Below are 18,296 nucleotides of genomic sequence, written 5' to 3'. Positions count from 1 at the left end.
TTTTAATTTTTTGTAGAGATAGGGGTCTCCCTATATTGTACAGGCTGGTCTTGAACTCCTGGACTCAAATGATCCTCCTGCCTCGGCCCCCACAAAATACTGGGATTTACAGGCATGAGGCACTATGCCCTGCCAAGATACAGAAGATTTTAACATGACCAACGAATTTGATTTAGTGATGTACATGGAACATTGCACCTCAAAGTTGCAAATGTACATGGAACATTTATTAAAATTGATGATATACTATGAATATCATTGATCATATACAATTTCTCTGATCACAGTGGAATTCAGCTACAAATCAATATCAATAAGATAGCCAGGAAATCTAAATTAAAGAAAAACAAAAGAATAAGACAGATGGAGAACTGAAATAGGGCTTTGTTATTAATAAAGCTAATATAGATATGGCATGTATCTGCAGGCAAGTAGGTTTTCTAATACAGACAAATCTTTCTCAAAGAAACTAGAGACAGCAAGAAGCATTCCTACCCTAACGTAGTTCCAACGTGCAAAAGTAAAAAAGAGAATGGTGTGTTTCTAGCACATCAGGTAGTTATATTTTGAAGCTTGGTGTTTGCAGAAGGAAGTAGTGGAAGATGAGCAAGAGAAGGGTCACATATTGTATTTAGCAGAATAAATTTTATCCTGAAAGTGATAGAGAGATATAGCATTACTTAAAGCAGACGAAGGACCTTAGCAGCACAGTGGGGGGATAAAAAGAATTTGAAAGGCAAACCTATTAGCTGGCTCTCTGTAATTTGGGGTATCATAACATCTGAATCAAAATAGTCAAATTGAGAATAGAAAGGAAGGTGTGAAAATTACAAGGATGGCCAGGCGCGGTGGCTCACACCTGTAATCCCAGCACTTTGGGAGGCCGAGGCGGGTGGATCACGAGGTTAGGAGTTCAAGACCAACCTGGCCAAGATGGTGAAACCCCATCTCTACTAAAAATACAAAAATTAGCCGGGCATGGTAGCGGGTGCCTGTAATCCCAGCTACTCGGGAGGCTGAGGCAGGGAATTGCTTGAATCCGGAGGCGGAGGTTGCAGTGAGCCAAGATCGCACCACTGCACTCCAGCCTGGATGACAGAGCGAGACTCCATCTCAAAAAAAAAAAAAAGAAAAGAAAAGAAAAAGAAAAAGAAAATTACAAGGATTAAGGGGCTCTACTCAACAGAATTCTAGCCCTTGCCTATTTCACAGTTCACCTACTAACTACTCTTTCTGTTGCTTAGTACCTTGCAAAATAATGCAAAGTGGGTACAACTCAAGATTTTTGCAATTTCTGGAATGCTCCACCATCAAGAACTTTGCTAGCTGATCCTTTCTTGTGTTTATGTTCCAGCTGGATTGTTACCTCCTCAGAGAAGTCTTTTCTGATTATACAAAGTTAACATTCATTCCTTTTGAATCCTGGTTAATTTTCCTCATTGGATTGAATGTATCATGTGTTTGTTTATTTTTCTGTTTATCTCCCTCCTCTGTTGTAAGCGCTCCAAAAGCTTGTCTGTCTTGTTCACTATTTTGTCTTCAGTGCCTAGCAAATTGCCTAGTACATAGTAGATGCTCAATAAATGCTTGTAAGTGAATGGATGAATTGGATGTGTGGATTTTGGGAGCAGAAGGACTCAAGAATGGCACTTGTATTTCTGACTTAGTTAATTAGCTGGATAGTGGCACTGTAGTAGGAAATACCAGAGGAAAAGCAGGTTTGCAGGGGAAAGTCGTGATGATGTACTGTCCTTTATTTGTGAGAATACCATAGGCAGGCTGTTCCTAGACTATGTCAGACCAGCAGAGGCAAATAAGCCCTTTGGGAACCTCAAAAGGGAGTGATATTAAAAGTATTTTAACAACTTGTCGTGCGTGAGCACTGACTGTAATATTGGAGCAAAGTCATGGAGGCCCCTGCTTTTTCAGACATTTACCTCAGGGGTGCCTAGGGAGGAGTTAAAGTGACTAGGGTGTTTATAGCTTTTATCTATTGATATGGAAGTATTTAAGTCTTTTTACAATCTGTCCTCATACTAGAATGTTCTAGCTAAATGTCCCCATATCATTCCTGGCATTGGGTAAAGTGCCTAGCATGAATCAGATCGGTTGTAAGTGGGATCTGATGATAATAAATATAATAATGATGCTGCTGATGACAGCAAACATTTATTCTTAAAACAGCCCTACCACTAGTTTTATACTTTATGTGCATTACTTTGGTTGATCATCACAATAGCCCTAAGAAGTGTTTTGTTGTTGTTGTTGTTTTTGTTTTTTAATTGATGAAGAAGTTGAAGGTTAAAAAGGTTAAGTAACAGATTTAAGGTCATATAGCTAATAAGTGAAAGTTACAGGATTGGAACATAGGCAGTATACTTTTAACCATTTATATTTGTTTCTCCTTGTTGCTAAAAAAGCAAACATGTGGCTATGTAGATAGCCAGCACATAGTCTGTTAACCTGACTGGTCCTACCCTTCTACCCATACCCTACCTAAAGCAATGTGGTGTGTTAGAAAAAGTTGTGAAGCTTAGGGTTTGGTTCTAAACCTAACATTATCTAGTTGCTTGACTCATTATTTTCTTTGGGTAAAATTAGAAGGACTTTGATAAAACGATTTCTTTTTTTCTTTTTTTGAGATGGAATTTTGCTCTTGTTGCCCAGTCTGGAGTGCAATGGCGTGATCTCGGCTCACTGCAACCTCCGCCTCCCGGGTTCAAGTGGTTCTCCTGCCTCAGCCTCCTGAGTAGCTGGGATTACAGGCATGTGCCACCATGCCCAACTAATTTTTTATTTTTAGTAGAGATGGGGTTTCTCCATGTTGGTCAGGCTGGTCTCGAACTCCCGACCTTAGGTGATCCACCCGCCTTGGCCTCCCAAAGTGCTGGGACTACAGGCATGAGCCACCATGCCTGGCCCCTGATAAAATGATTTCTAAGCCTTCGGCTCTGCTAATGTTTTTGAGGCCTCTTTTTCTGTTAATGTTCCGTAATTCTACTTATGTATTATTTTTTCAGGTTTATTGAGGTCTAATTGATATGTAGTAAGTTACATATACTTGAAATTTATAATTTGATGTTTTCATGTTTTCATGTATGTATGTACCTATGAAACCATCACCACAATCAAGATAATGAGTATAGGCTCGGCACGGTGGCTCATGCCTGTAATCCCAGCACTTTGGGAGGCTGAAGCAGGCGGATCACGAGGTCAGGAGATCGAGACCATCCTGGCTAACACGGTGAAACCCCGTCTCTACTAAAAAATACAAAAAATTAGCCATGCGTGGTGGTGGGCACCTGTAGTCCCAGCTACTTGGGAGCTAAGGCAGGAGAATGGCGTGAACCCAGAAGGCAGAGCTTACAGTGAGCAGAGATCACGCCACTGCACTCCAGCCTGGGCGACAGAGTGAGACACTGTCTCAAAAAAAAAAAAAAAAGATAATGAGTATATTACCCCCCCTCCAAAGTTTCCTCCTGCCCCACCAAGTCCTTCCTTTCTGTCCCTCTCTGTGCTTCATCTCCCCACTCCTCACTGTCCCGAGGCAGCCTCTGATCTACTTTTTGTTACTATTGATTAATTTCCATTTTCTACAATTTTATATAAATTGAATCATGCAGTGGAGTTCAGCTACAAATCAGTATTAATAAGATAGCTAGAAAAGCCAAATTAAAGACAAAATAAGAAGAACTGAAATATGGCTTTGTTATTAATAAAGCAAATGCAAGAGAATATGGCACATATCTGTATGGCACATACTCTTTTTGTTGGCATTCTTTTGCCCAGCATAATTATTTTGAGATTCATCCATGTTGTTGCATGTTTAACCAGCTTACTTCTTTATTTCTGAGTAGTGTTCCATTGAGCCACAGTTTGTTTTCTAAATGGATTAATCTGTTGATAGATACTTGATAGTTTTCAATTTTTGGCTATTTTGAATAGATTTGCTATGAACACCAGTGTACAAGTCTTTGTGTAAACATGTGATTGCTTTTTTCTTAAGTAAATATGTAGTAATGGCATGTCTGGATCATGTAGCAGGTATATGTTCAACTTTAGAAACTTGTCAAACTGTTTTCTAAAGTGGTCATGCCATTTTACAGTCCCACCAGTAGAATAGGAGAGTACTACTTGTCACATATCATAAACATTTGGAATAGTCAATCTTTGTAATTTTATCCTTTTTAATCAATGTGTATTGTTGTCTTTTTATAGTTTTAATTTGCATTTTCCTAATCACTAACGGTGTTGAGCATGTTTTCATGTGCTTTTTGGCCACTTGTAGATTTTTTTGGAGAAGTGTCTTTTCAAATCTTTTGCCTATTTTTTAATTGGGTTATTTTTCTTTTTATTATTAAGTTGTAATAGTTTTTTATATATGCTGGATATAATCCATATTTTATTGGATGTGTGATATGCAAATATCTTCTCTCAGTCTCCGAGTGGTCTTTTCACTTTGTTAATGGTGTCTTTTAAAGCACAAAGTTTTTAATTTCAATTAAATCTAGTACATCAAATTTTTCTTTGATCATGTGTGCTTTTGGTGTTGTGTCTAAGAAATTACTGCCTAACCCAAGTTTACAAAGATTTACTCCTATGTTTTCTTCTAAGAGTTTTGAAGTTTTAACTCTTACATATAGGTGCGTAATCAGTTTTGAGTTAGTTTTTGTATATGGTGGGAGGCAGGGATCCAATTTTTTTTTTTTTGTGGGAAGGGCATGTGGATATAATGTGGATATAAATATTGATATTCAGTGTCCTAGCACCATTTGTTGAAAACACTATTTCTTTCCCTTTAAAATTTCTTGGCAGCTTTGTTAAACATCAATTGACTATAAATGTAAGGGTGTATTTCTGGGCTCCGAATTTAATTCTATTGATTTATTTGTCTGTCCTTATACTAATATTATATTGTCCTGATGACTAGTTTTGTAGTAAATTTTGAAGTTAGTCTTTCCACTTTGTTCTTTTTTTTTCCCCAAGATTGTTTTGGCTATTCTGCACCCTTTACGTTCCCATATGAGTTTTAGGATCAGCTTGTCAATTTCTGTAAAAAAGCTGGAAGGGATTTTGGTAGAGATTGTATTGAATCTGTAGATCAATTTGGGGAGTATTGCCACCTTAGCAATATTAATAATATTACCATTTTAATGATATTACATCTTCCAATCCATGAACATGGGATATCTTCACAAGTATTGAGCTCTTCTTTAATATCTTTCAGTAATGTCTTGTGGTTTGCAGTGTATAAGTCTTGTACTTCATTTCTTAAAGTATTTGTATTTTAAGTTTTTAAAAATGTTATTATGAATGGAATTGTTTTCTTAATTTCATTTTTGGAGTGTTCATGGTTAGTATATAGAAATGCAATTAACTTTTGTATATTTCTCTTATATCTTGCAACCTTAGTGAACTTCTGGTAAGTTTGTTAGTGAATTTCTTAGATTTTTTTTTTTTATTTACAAGATCTTGTTGTCTGTGGATGAAGAGTGTTTTACTTTTTGATTTCCAAGATGAATGCCTTTTACAAAATATTTTTAACCTAATTGCCTTAGCTAGAATCTCAAATATAGTGTTGAATAAAGGTAGAGAGAGTAGAAATCTTTTTTTTTTTTTCCTGGCTTTAGAGGGAGACTTTCTTTCTTTTTTTTTTTTTTTTGAGACGGAGTCTCGCTCTGTCACCCAGGCTGGAGTGCAGTGGCGCGATCTCGGCTCACTGCCAGCTCCGCCTAGAGGGAGACTTTCAATCTTTCAGCAGTTCCTGTGATGTTAACTATAGATTTTTTCATAGATGCTGTTTATTATGTTGAAAGATTCTCTTCTATTCTCAGTATTTTTATCACGAATATTGGATTTTGTCAAATTTTTGTATCTATTGAGATTATCTTATAGTTTTTGTCCTTTATTCTGTTAATATGATGCATTACATGAATTGATTATCAGATGTTAAACTAATCTTGCAATCCTGGGATAAATCTTGCTTGGTTATGATACATAAATCTTTTATACGTTTCTGGATTTGGCTTGCCAGTATTTCGTTGAGGATTTTGGGTGTATGTTCTCAAGGGATATCCATCCTTTTATTTTTAACTTATTTGTATTTAAAATGTTTCTTGTAGGCAGCATATACTTGTATCATACTTCTTTATCCAGTCTGGCAATTTCTGCCTTTTAATTGGCATATTTTAAAGTATTCACACTTGTGATTCTTGATATAATTAAGTTCAAATCTATCATCTTGCTATTTGTTTTCTACTCATCCTATCTGTTCTTTGTTCCCCCTTTCTTTTCCTGCTTTCTTTTATTAATTGAGTATTTTAAAATTATTCCATTTTATCTCCTTTGTTGGCTTATAAGCTGTAACTCTGTTTTCTTATTTTAGTGGTTGCGTTAGGGTTTATAGTATATATCTTTAACTTTCTACAGTCAGTCCTCAAATGATATGATACCACATCACATATATTATAATTATTTACATTTTTACTTTTATTTCTCCCCCGGCCTTTGTGCTATTGATGTAATACATTTTAGTTTTACATATGTTACAAACCTTTTGTCTCAGTATAATTTTTTTGTCTAAGCTTTAATAAACTTGTAAAGAAATCCCAATAATAATAAATCATGTATTTATACTTATGGTGCACTTTATTCCTTTGTGTAGATTCATATTTCTATCAGATATTATCCTTTGGCCTGAAGGACATAATTTAACACTTCTTGTGGTGTAGCTCTGTTGGTAATATGTTCTTTCAACTTTTGTATGTCTGAAGAAGTCTTTATGTCACCTACATTTTTGAAAGATTTTCTCTGAGTGTCAAATTCTAGGTTGATGGGTTTTTTTCTTTCAGTACATTAAAGATCTTGCTCTACTGTTTTTGTTTTGTTTCCATTGAGAGCTATGCTACTATCCTTTTTAATTAATTAATTAATTTTTTGAGACAGAGTCTCTCTCTGTCACCCAGGCTGGAGTGCAGTGGCATGATCTCAGCTTATTGCAACCTCTGCCTCCCAGATTCAAGTGATTCTTATGCCTCAGCCTCCCGAGTAGCTGGGATTACAAGCACACACCACCGTGCTCAACTATATGCTGCTATTCTTAATCTTTGCTTTGATGTACATAACATGTCTTTTTTCTCTGGGTGCTTTTAAGATTTTCTCATCACTGTTTTTGAATGATGTTATTATGGCGTGGTGTGCATTGGTGTAGTTTTCTTCATGTTTCCTGACCTTAGTGTTCGTGGAGGTTCTTAGATCTGTGGTTTGTAGTTATCAAGTTTGGAAAATTTTGGCCATTATTTCTTCAAATATGCCCTCCCCCCTATCCCCAGTCTTCTTTGTGGACTCCAAATACATGTATTTTGGGTCACTTGAAATTGTCCCATGAGTCACAGATGCTTTTTATCATTTTGATGTTAGTCTTTTCTCTGTGTCTCATTTTAGTTAGTTTATCTTACTATGCCTTCAAGTTCATTAATATTTTCTTTTGCAATATCCAATCTGGTATTAATCCCATCTAGTATATTTTCCATCTCAGACATTATAGTTTTCATCTCTAGAAATTGGATTTGGGTCTTTTTAATATCGTCCATATCTCTACTTAACCTTTTGAACATATTGAGTCCAGCTATAACTATTTTAGTGTCCTCAACTGCCTTGTCTCAATTTTAGGTTGCTTCTAATTGATTGATTTTTTTTTCCTCTTCATTATGGGTTCTATATATTTTTTTGCTTCCTTGTATACCTGGTACTTTTTTTAATTGGATACCAGACATTGTGAGTTTTACCTTGTATGCTGTTTTTTTTTTGGATTTCTGTAAATTTGCTTTGGGACACAGTTAAGTTTTGTGTAAACAATTTGATCCCTTTTCCAGTCTGATTTGTGGGGACAAGCATCACTCCTGACCTTGGTGAATACCAGTTATGTATAGTTTTTGTAAATTTTTCTGGTGTTTTTTTCCCGCAGTCTTGTGTAGCTTCCTTTTTTTGTGTGTGTGCTGATCAGTACTCTGTTGAATACTTGAGTGGGACCCTCTGCTGATCTCCATTGTTCTCTGTATGTACCTCTTTATTCTACAGTAGTCTGTTATGCAAACTCTCGCTGCCTTATTCCCCACATACTTTCAGCTTTGTCTCTTCATTTCAGAAAATCTTCTCGGCTTTGCTTGGGTAAGTTCCCATGGCCTGGAAACTCCCTCAAGGGAGTAAGGTGGAAGGCTTACCTCATTTAGTTCCTATTTCTCAGTTCTTTGCTGTCTGATAGCCAGTGTCTTGAAAATTGCTGTTCCATATATTTTATTTGCTTTTCAGGTGGTAGGATAAATCTGTCTCTGTTACTCTATTTTGTACAAAAGTAAAATATCCATGTGTTTTTTAACTGTCTTTCCTGTAGTGTATTACTGGGTGTTCATTTTAATCAGATTTCACATTTCATTCATATAAACTTTTCTCTCTTTCTACTACCTTCCTCCATCTTCCCCAACTCATTTTGGATGACTCAAGGCCATCAATGTTGAGGACTTTTCCCCCTGAAGTAGGAGTCATTTTTAACCAATTCTACTACATTCCTGTCATGGTTAATGTTAAGTATTTGCAAACTGATTGGGGTCAGAGATGTGGTTTGATGAATATATTCTTAGTTTTTATGGGAGATAGTTGTACTTTGTTTCCTTATCCATCAACTAGGTATTTGCTGAGTTCCAATTATATTCCCAGCATCATGTAGTGTGCTGAGTGCTAAGCAGAAAGTGAGTACAATATTGTTTTTGAGCAGTTTATGTTCTAACAGGGGAGACAGAACAAGATCTCATAAAATGTTAAGACAAATGTTAAACTTTTTTTTTAAAGACACTAGACATTTAGAGATGAGAGACTATTCGTTTGATTTGGGTGGTTACGGAGTATTTTACTCTGATATGCCGGGGCTGAACAGGGCCTTTGAAAACGCATACATTTTAAAAACGGAAATAGTCACAAGATGTAATGGAAGAGAAGATACCATTTATGATAGCCAAGCAAATTATACAGGCATACACTTAATGAGAAATCTTCAGAATTTTTATGAGAACTCTAAAAACTCCTAAAGGCATAAGCATAAACTTGAGCAAATATAAAGATATACTATGTTCTGTGTAGGAAGACTCAATATTCTTAGAGATGTCAGTTTTAAAAAAATAATTTAGAAGTTTAATAGGATCCTGATGAAAGTACCATCGGATTTTTCCTCCTAGGGCTAGACAGATTATAAAGTTCATTTTCGAGAACAGACAAGCAAGAATAGCTAAGACAATGCAGAAAGTGAAGAGGGGTAAAGATGACTTGTCTTGCTACATGTTATAACATGATATAAGAATTTAAGATTAAAATGATATACCATTGGTACAGGAATAGACAGAACAATTGAAGAGAATAGAAAATACACAATAAACCCAATTGCATATGGAAATTTAATGTGTACTAAAGGGAGCATCCTGTAAGTGGAGAAAATATGGAATTTTTAATATGTGGTGTTTGTGCTAATGAGATAGTGAATTGGGAAGAGGTAAGTTTGAATCCATTTCTCATACTGTATAACAGGATGTCAGTATAGAAAATAATACTGTACTAAGTACTGGAAGAAAACATGGGTAAATTATTTTATGATTTGTATAACACACACACTTTGGCATAGCAGAAACACCATAATCAAAGTAAAAAGACAAATGACAAACCAGAAGGATGTTTGCCACTTGTATAATGGACAAAGTGTTAATCTCTGAAATATCTAAAGAGCTTCAAAAACTGGAGAAGAAAAAGACCAACAGCTTTATGAAAATGTCGGCAGGAGACAGTGAATAGAATTCATATAAACAATTACAGATTAATCTTATATGACAAGAAGCTCAACATCACTTATAATAAGAGAGATGTAAATTAAAACAACACAGTATATCATTTCTTTCCTATCACACTGGCAAAAGTCCATGGTATTAAGCATCAGTTTGACAGTGTATTTTGTTGGTAACAGAAAAAGGTACTCTTATATATTGCTATTGGGAATGCAAAATGGTGTGCTTCAGAGAGAATTTTGGCAATACAAGCAAAATTACACATATACACCTTTTGGCCCCATAGTCTTATCTCTAGGAATCTATCTTACAGATATATACTGAGAAATATCTGAGAAATATGTGTGCACAAAGCTACTGTGGCGCTACTTCTAATAACAAAAGATGAAACAATTTAAAATTTGATCTGAATTTCAACAAAACAACTATACAAATTGAGACCATAGGGGAAATTTGAACAGCGAACAAGTAGTTGATGACATTAATTATTTTACACATGATAATACTATTATGGTTATGTTTAAAAAGAGCAACATTTTAGAAATATTTGATATGTTACCATTCATTACAGATACTGTTTGTATTAATACTTGAAATGATTCACCTTCAGCCAGTGAGAGCCGCTTGAAGTTAACTCCTAAGTCCTTTGCCACATCTTTTGGAGATATTATTTATGTGTTTATGGATGAAATTATATGATTAGAATTTATTTCAAAATAATCCAAAGGACAGGGTATATGGGGAGGCAGAGATGAAATAAGATTTGCCATGAGTTGATAATTATTTTAATCTGAGTGATTAGGGTTTTGCTATACTTCTTCGCATATGTTTAAAACCTCCTGTGAAAAACGTATGGAGTTTAAGTAGGCATAAATGAAGGCAGTGCATTTAGAACAAAGGCACTGAGACCAAGGACAATAGGAAATTGGACATGAAGTTCTTATACAATTTAATTTCCTGGTAAATGTAAAATAGACTTCCTTTATTTGCTCTATATCTTATTTGTGGTGTCTTTTTGTGTGTATGTGATGTAGTGCTTAAGGTATACTTTTCTATTAGTATAACTCTAAAGATTAAAATAATTCATGAAGTATGCAGTTTATGTGTTTATTGGTGCCCATTATAGGGCCTTTGAATTACCAGAATAATTGATCTGGAGGAAGTGAATGTTTTCTCACGCTTTTTATGGAATGCCATGTTTTCTTTTAACTTTTGCTTGAACATAGATTTAGATAGATCAGGTGAAAGAGAAAAATTGTTTTAGTTATACTATATGTGTATTTATTAGAGTATAATAATGAATAAACTTTCCTTTAAGATACTTAGTTTCTTTCTGTATCAGCTTTTTAATTTCATCTCCATTTCTCCTAGTCTGTTTTTATTTATCCCCGTTTTCTCCTACCTCTCTAACCCTGTCTCCTTTACCACTCTTTACTTTTTTTTAATATGCTTTTTCTTTACTTTTCAAATTGAACAAATTGCATGTATTTATTGTATACAATGTGATGTTTTGAAGTGCCTATACATTGTGAAATGATTAAATCTAGCTTACATCTGCATTACCTGACGTAGTTATTTTTGTGGAGAGAAAAGTAAACATCCAGTCTTAGCATCTCTCAAGAGTACTGCAGATCTTCATTAGCTATATTCACATGGAGTAATGCTATTCAACCTATTTCTCTTATCAAAACTAATTTTGTATTCTTTGACCAGTGTTCCTAAATTCACTCTGCTTCTCTATCTCAATCTTTTTCCCCTTTTCTCATCTTTCCTCCTTTTTTCAGTTTCTAACTTTCACGGTTTCTTTGAATGTTTTTTCTTTTCATCTCTTTTCTTTTACATTTTGTGTTTTCCCCTCTCCTTTTCTTACCTCTTTCTCCATCCTTCTTTTTCTTCTTTGATTTGTCTGCCCTTTTATACCTCTCATCTTGCTGTCATCTTCATTTCTCCTTCCCTCTCTCTCCGCTTCATTCTACTCTTCTCCTCTTTATTTCTTTTCTCTCTCTGTGCCTCAGCTCACTCTGTCTCTCCTGCTGTCTAGTCTCCACTCTCTATTTCTAGGTTTGCCCTTGACTTTTTTTTTTTTGACCTTTCCCTTTTTATCTCCCTTCCCAAACATTTCTTCCTAATTCTATGTGCTCTTGTCTTAGGTTTCTTGCTGTTTTATCAGCACATGTCCTAGTTTACCTCTTTCTTTTTTCTTCTTTCTCTCTTTTTTTCTTTGTTTTTCTGTATTTCTTCCATGTTGCTCTTCTTTTTCCACACTGTCCCTTCTCTCTCTCTCTCTCATAAACACACCCCTCTTGTTACTCTATATCTCTTCACTCAATCTTCCATCTTATTTTTCGTGAAAGAAAATTAAGAATGGAATTTTTTTCTCCAGATTTTAACATTGAGATTGTTCATTTAGTAATTTTTAAACATAATTTTAATAACTTACAAATAAGTTATACAGAATTTCATATGGTTACAAAAATCTATCTTAAGTATTTTTGCTTCAGAATCCTCATTATGTCTTAGAAAGACAGATAATGTGGTTTATTTAGTAATATCTAATGGTATTAAGCATGACAAGCCCGTTAACTTGTTTTCTATTCTACCAACAGATTAATATTAAGATTGGAAGTTTGTGTCTTTTGCTGGATATTGGAAATTGAATGTAATGGCAACAGAATTTATAAAGAGTTGCTGTGGAGGATGTTTCTATGGTGAAACAGAAAAACACAACTGTGAGTTTTATTTTGACTTCAGTAACATTTATGTAGCATCTTCTTCATTTGTGGCATTTTGTAATATAAAGAATTAGGCATGTTTTCCAACTTCTTGGGGGAGGCAGAAACATAAGGCACACTAAGTAAATATTCCATAACTTCAAGGAGTCTGGAGCATAGGGGAGAGAGAGAGTAATTCAACCCAGGGGATTCGTAAGATATTACCATAAAGAAAATTGCATTTGCTATGGAAATCTGAATAGGATTTTAGCAAGCTGGGTGGGAAGAAGGAAGAGAAACTGAAAATTGGACATGGGCATTACAGGTGGATGAAATAGTACAGGCAAAGACAGGGAGGGAAGAGAAGTATGTTTGGGAGACAACATATTCTGACCAATGTTTTGATTTAAATAAAGACAACCTACAATATGTGTATAACATTAAAAATGCCTTGAATGAATGAATGACCAATGGGGAAGAGACTCATAACTATGAAGACTCACATTTATTAAGGACCCCTGGAGAGTTCTTTTTCTATTGCATGGCTCCCTTATCTCTTCTCTGGCACTTTTATTTCCTAATCTACAGCAGAGCTTCATAGTATATTTGAGTATGAAGCCTTCTTTTTTACATTAAAACATTTCATAAATTTCTACAGAATAGTACTTGTACTTTCAGTCTACAGATAGCATTATATATATATAAAGAATAACTTACCTCCCATCTTAAATCATGTAGCTTAGGAATCACATATGATTCTAAAGAATGAATAAAATGGGTCATAGAAGCTACGACTGGGGTAGCTGCCATTATGAAGTATATCTAGGGTCAGAGTGCATTTTATTTTGTGATTTGGTTGTGATTTTTATAGACTTGGAGACCTTTAGCTTCCTTGTAGTGTTGCTCTATGTAATTAAGACTAATGTTAACCATTAGTACAGACAAGAATTGCTTTTGTTGACAGTAGTTTTAAATGACTAGATTTTTACTTGAAAGCACTCTATAACTGACTACAAAATAAAATTGTTTTCCATCTATGAATTCTTTTGGGAATAAGACTCTTTAAAGCTGCTTTTACCATTATGATAAGTTAGTGCACTTTAACAGTAGTGTATTAATTGCTCAAATATTGTCTGGACAAAATTAATGTAGATTCCAGAAGTGTTTGGTAAGACCCAAGAGTAGTTTATGTGTCAGGAATTTCTTCTAAAATGGTTAAATAAATATCAAAGTATGCTAGGTTTAGATTATTATATGTAACCTATATTCATATTTGTGACTTTTTTTTCTTTTTTCTTTTATGTGCAGTTTCTGTGGAAAGAGATTTTAAAGCAACAGTCCCAAATAGTCAAAATGCTACTATCTCTGTACCTCCATTGACTTCTGTTTCTGTAAAGCCTCAGCTTGGCTGTACTGAGGATTATTTGCTTTCCAAATTACCATCTGATGGCAAAGAAGTACCATTTGTGGTGCCCAAGTTTAAGTTATCTTACATTCAACCCAGGACACAAGAAACTCCTTCACATCTGGAAGAACTTGAAGGTAAACAATAAAATAGCAGTATTTAAAAATCGATATGTAGCATTTAAGTGCTATTATTTTACTTTTATATTTTTAATACAAAATTCATATAAAATTTTTTTATTTTACTTTTTATATTTTGCTCTTTCTGTAGAAGAACTTAATGTACAGTAGTTTTGAAAGGTCCCATTTTGAAATCTGATCATAATACAATAATTTGTATGTAGAATTGGCCTTTTTTCAAGAAATAATATGTAATTGGCCCTCCATATTTTTGGGTTCCACATCTGTGGATTTAACCAACTGCACCTCAAAAATATTCAGAAAAAAAAAAAAGAATGATTGCATCTGTACTGAACATGTGCAGACTTTTTTCTTGTCATTTTTTCCCTGAACAATACAGTATGACAACTATCTCAGTAGCATTTACATTGCGTTAGGTATTATAAGTAATCATGAGATGATTTAAAGCATATGGGAGGATGTGCATAGGTTATGTGCAAATACTACACCATTTATATAAGGGACTTGAGCATCCGTGGATTTTGGTATCCATAGAGGGCTGGAACCAATCCCCCACATATACTGAGGGATAACTGTAATTAGAATACCTCAGTTATCTGTCACATGTCTAGAATGAAAAAGTAAAGGAGTTAGTAAACGTAGAAAACATGTTTCTTATTTATTAATTTCTAATATTTGGTTAATAGTCACTTTTCCTTCTCTTCTTTCTTCTACCAGGCTATACTTCCCAGTCTAAATAGTTACTTGAATGAGGTAGATCCATTGGCAGAATTTGGCTGATGTAGAAGCCAAATTATTAGAGAGAAGATGAAACAACATGTAGCTCTTGTCTTGTTTTTTTAAAAAACAATTTGTGTTAGTCCATTGAAACACTGTAAGTCACAATAGCTTTTTTACTCTCAAAATTTTATTAGAAAAATTTCAAACATACAGGAAAATAAAAAAAAAACTTAATAGTGAAGACCTGTATGTCCACCACATAAATTCTGCCATTACCATTACTTACTATACTTGCTTTAGCAAATATCTGTCTACCTATCCATTCTTCTATCCATTATTAATCCACTTTTTGGAGAGGAATGAATTTCAGAGTAAATTGAAGACACCAATATATTTCCTTGCAAACACTTAAACATATATATCATTTACTGGGTTCAATGATCTCTTTACAGTTTTCTTCTTTTGGCATAAATTTTACACACAGTGAGCTGCCCAAGTGAGTATTTGTAGAATTTTGTGTGTATTTGTTGAATTTTAAGTGTATATTTGTTGAATATTGACAAAAGTATATGTCAGTGTAATCCAAATCTCTATCAAGATCTACAATATTTGTCCAAATATTTTTTGTCTTATCCCCTCTCTTTTCTTCGTCTGGGATTCCAATTATACCTATGTTGAACCTTTTGATATTGTTCTATGGGTCTCTGAGACTTTTTTTTTTCAAGTATCTTTTTTTTCTCTGTTCTTTAGATTCAATAATATTGATCTTTTTTTTCAAGTTCACTGTCTCGTCTGTTATCTTTAGCCTGCTGTTAAGCCTATTCATGAATTTTTTATTTCAGACATTGCATTTTTTAGTTCTAGAGTTTACATTTGGTTCTTTGTTATAGTTTTCCTCTACTGCAATTTCTTATTTTTACAGTATTGCAAACCTATTTTCTTTTATGTTTTTAAGCTTTAAAATCTTTATCTGGTGATTTCAGCATCTTGGTCATCTAGGTTTGGATTCTGTGGATTGTCTTTTTTCTTGAAAATAGATCACATTTTCCTGTTTCTTTGTATATGGAGTAATTTGGGGTTGTATTCTTGATATCAATATCAAAAATATTGAATGTTATGTTGTGGAGACTCTAGATTCAGTTACATTCTTCTGAAAAGGTTCCTTCTTTCCTCCCTTTCTCCCATCCTCCCTTCCTACTTCTCTTCTTTCATCCCTCCCTTCCTCCTTCCCTTTCTCCTTTCCCTCCTGATATGGTTTGGATGTTTGGCCCCGCCAAATTCATGTGATTCCCAATGTTGGAGGTGGGGCCTGGTGGGAGGTGTTTGGATCATGGGGGCAGATCCCTCATGTATGGCTTAGCACCATCTCCTTGGTGATAAGTGAGTTCTAGCTCTGAGTTCCTGTGAGATCTGGTTGTTTAAAAGAGCCTGGCACCTCCACTGCCCATCTCTTGCTCCTGCTGTTGCCGTGTGATGTGCCTGTTCTCTTTTTGCCTTCTGCCATGATTGTAAGCTTCCTGAGTCCCTGATTAGAAGCAGATGCTGGCACCATGCTTCCTGTACACACTACAAAACAGCAAGCAAATGAAACTGTTTTTCTTTATAAATTACCCATCCTCAGATATTCCTTTATAGTGGCACAAACAGACTAACACACCTTCCTTCCCTTCCTTCCTTTCTTTCTTCCTCCCTCCTACCAGACAAGTAAACTGGTTGGACTTAAACTACAAATTTTGTCTTGGGTGGCAGCTCTTGGGTGGTAGTTCAGAGAAGAGACAGATATTTGAAAAGGCTTTATTTACAGAATTTGGGAATCTCTCCTTTCCAGGATTCCCACCTTACTTTCCTGCAGCTCTGATTTTCTTGAACTGTACCCTGTGGTTCTTCAGGCTAGAAAGACTGTGAGTTTTCTATTGGGGTTTTATATACCCTGCGTGTTGCCAACTTTGATGTGTACTCAGGCTAAAAGTCATTAAAAACAGATAACTCACTTTGTGCCATTACCTTTTTCCCCAGAATCAACTCCTGTCCAGATCTGTATTACTTTTCTTTACTCTTCATTGCCTTCAGGGTTTTTATTTTCTTGCTTTGTTTTAGTTTTGGTCTAGAGTTTATTGTTACCTACAAGAGAGTTGGGTCTGGTAGGAGTGATTTTTTAAATTTTAAATTAAAATTTGTTTTTTTGAGACAGAGTCTCACTCTGTTGCCCAGGCTGGAGTGCAGTGGCATGGTTTTGGCTTACTGCAGCCTCCATCTCCTGTGTTCAAACAATTCTCATGCCTCAGCCTCCTGAGTAACTAGGACTACAGGTGCACACCACCACACCCAGCTAGTTTTTGTATTTATAGAGATGGGGTTTCATCATGTTGGCCAGGCTGGTCTTGAACTCCTATTCTCAAGCATTCCACCCACCTTGGGCTCCCAAATTGCTGGGATTACAGACGTGAGCTACCATGCCTGGCCCAATTTTAATTTTTTAGAGAAAAGAAAAGATGAACCTAGTGCCTGGCCTATCATCTTACTTTGCGCATATCAATAGTGTTTCTCAAAAATAGTTTTAAAAAGTTCTGGCTTACAGAATACCCAATCAATTGATCTTTCTCTTTTTTTTTCATACTTGTTAACAACATTGGGATTAAACCATGCAGTCTTGTAAGTTGTTTCATCCACATAATATGTTGTGAACATTTCATATTTGTTGCTTTTTGATGAATACATAGTATTTCTTCATATGGACATACTGTAATTTTTTAAATGAATTTTCTTTTCTTAAATAATTTTGAGTTTTTACTCTATTATTTTCATAATCAGAAAAAAGGTAAGAAATATCCACCTGGAAATATGTGATAGTTTTTCTTATGTTCTTGACATTGTGCTCACTAGAAAACATTGCTTTTTGAGTTGAATGAGGAAGAAATTGGTTAACTCCTAAATTATAGGTTCACTGAAGAAGTGGCAAAACCATCTGATTTGTATGTATTAAAGAGAAAAGTACTTTTATTAGAGTCAAGAAAGTAAGGTGGTACCTAATTATAGAAGTTAAATATGTGTATGTATGTATGCACATGTGAATGATGGGTTGAGAAAAGAGAAGATTTTGAGTGAATAGAGCAGACTGCTATCAATAATGACTAAAATTGTGTTGCAAGCACAGTCATGAATCATTTAACAGTGGCGATATGTTCTGAGAAATGTTGTTGTTAAGCTATCTTATAATTGCATGGACAGTGTAGAGGCACTTACACAAACCTAGATGGTGTAGCCTACTAAACACTTAGGCTATATGGATACCATATTTCTCCTAGGCTACAAACCTATACAATATGTTACTATGCTGTATACTATACTAAATACAGTATTCAGTACAGTAAAAATATGGTATAAAAGTTAAAAGATGATACACCTTGTATTAGTCTGTTCTCACGCTGCTGATGAATACATACCTGAGACTGGGTAATTTATGATGAAAAAGAGGTTTAATGGAATCACAGTT

General features: G+C 34.8%; 1 protein-coding gene across 4 annotated transcripts in view; it reads left to right on the top strand.

Annotated features, from left to right (window-relative positions):
* Positions 1-18,296, top strand: part of TC2N (tandem C2 domains, nuclear) — a 67,392-nt gene that overhangs the window by 16,543 nt on the left and 32,553 nt on the right. For all 4 annotated transcript variants that reach the window (XR_008620957.1, XM_003832771.4, XM_055097952.1 and 1 more), the window contains exons 2-3: positions 12,434-12,556; positions 13,847-14,080. Coding sequence is in view for 3 of the 4 variants with exons in the window: in XM_003832771.4 (XP_003832819.1) it covers positions 12,490-12,556; positions 13,847-14,080 (301 nt within the window). In the remaining variant the exon portion in view is untranslated. The remainder of the gene's footprint in view (positions 1-12,433; positions 12,557-13,846; positions 14,081-18,296) is intronic.

Source organism: Pan paniscus, chromosome 15 (genome assembly GCF_029289425.2).
Source record: "Pan paniscus chromosome 15, NHGRI_mPanPan1-v2.0_pri, whole genome shotgun sequence".
Lineage (NCBI taxonomy): Eukaryota > Metazoa > Chordata > Mammalia > Primates > Hominidae > Pan > Pan paniscus.
This window is presented reverse-complemented; position numbering and strand designations above follow the sequence as displayed.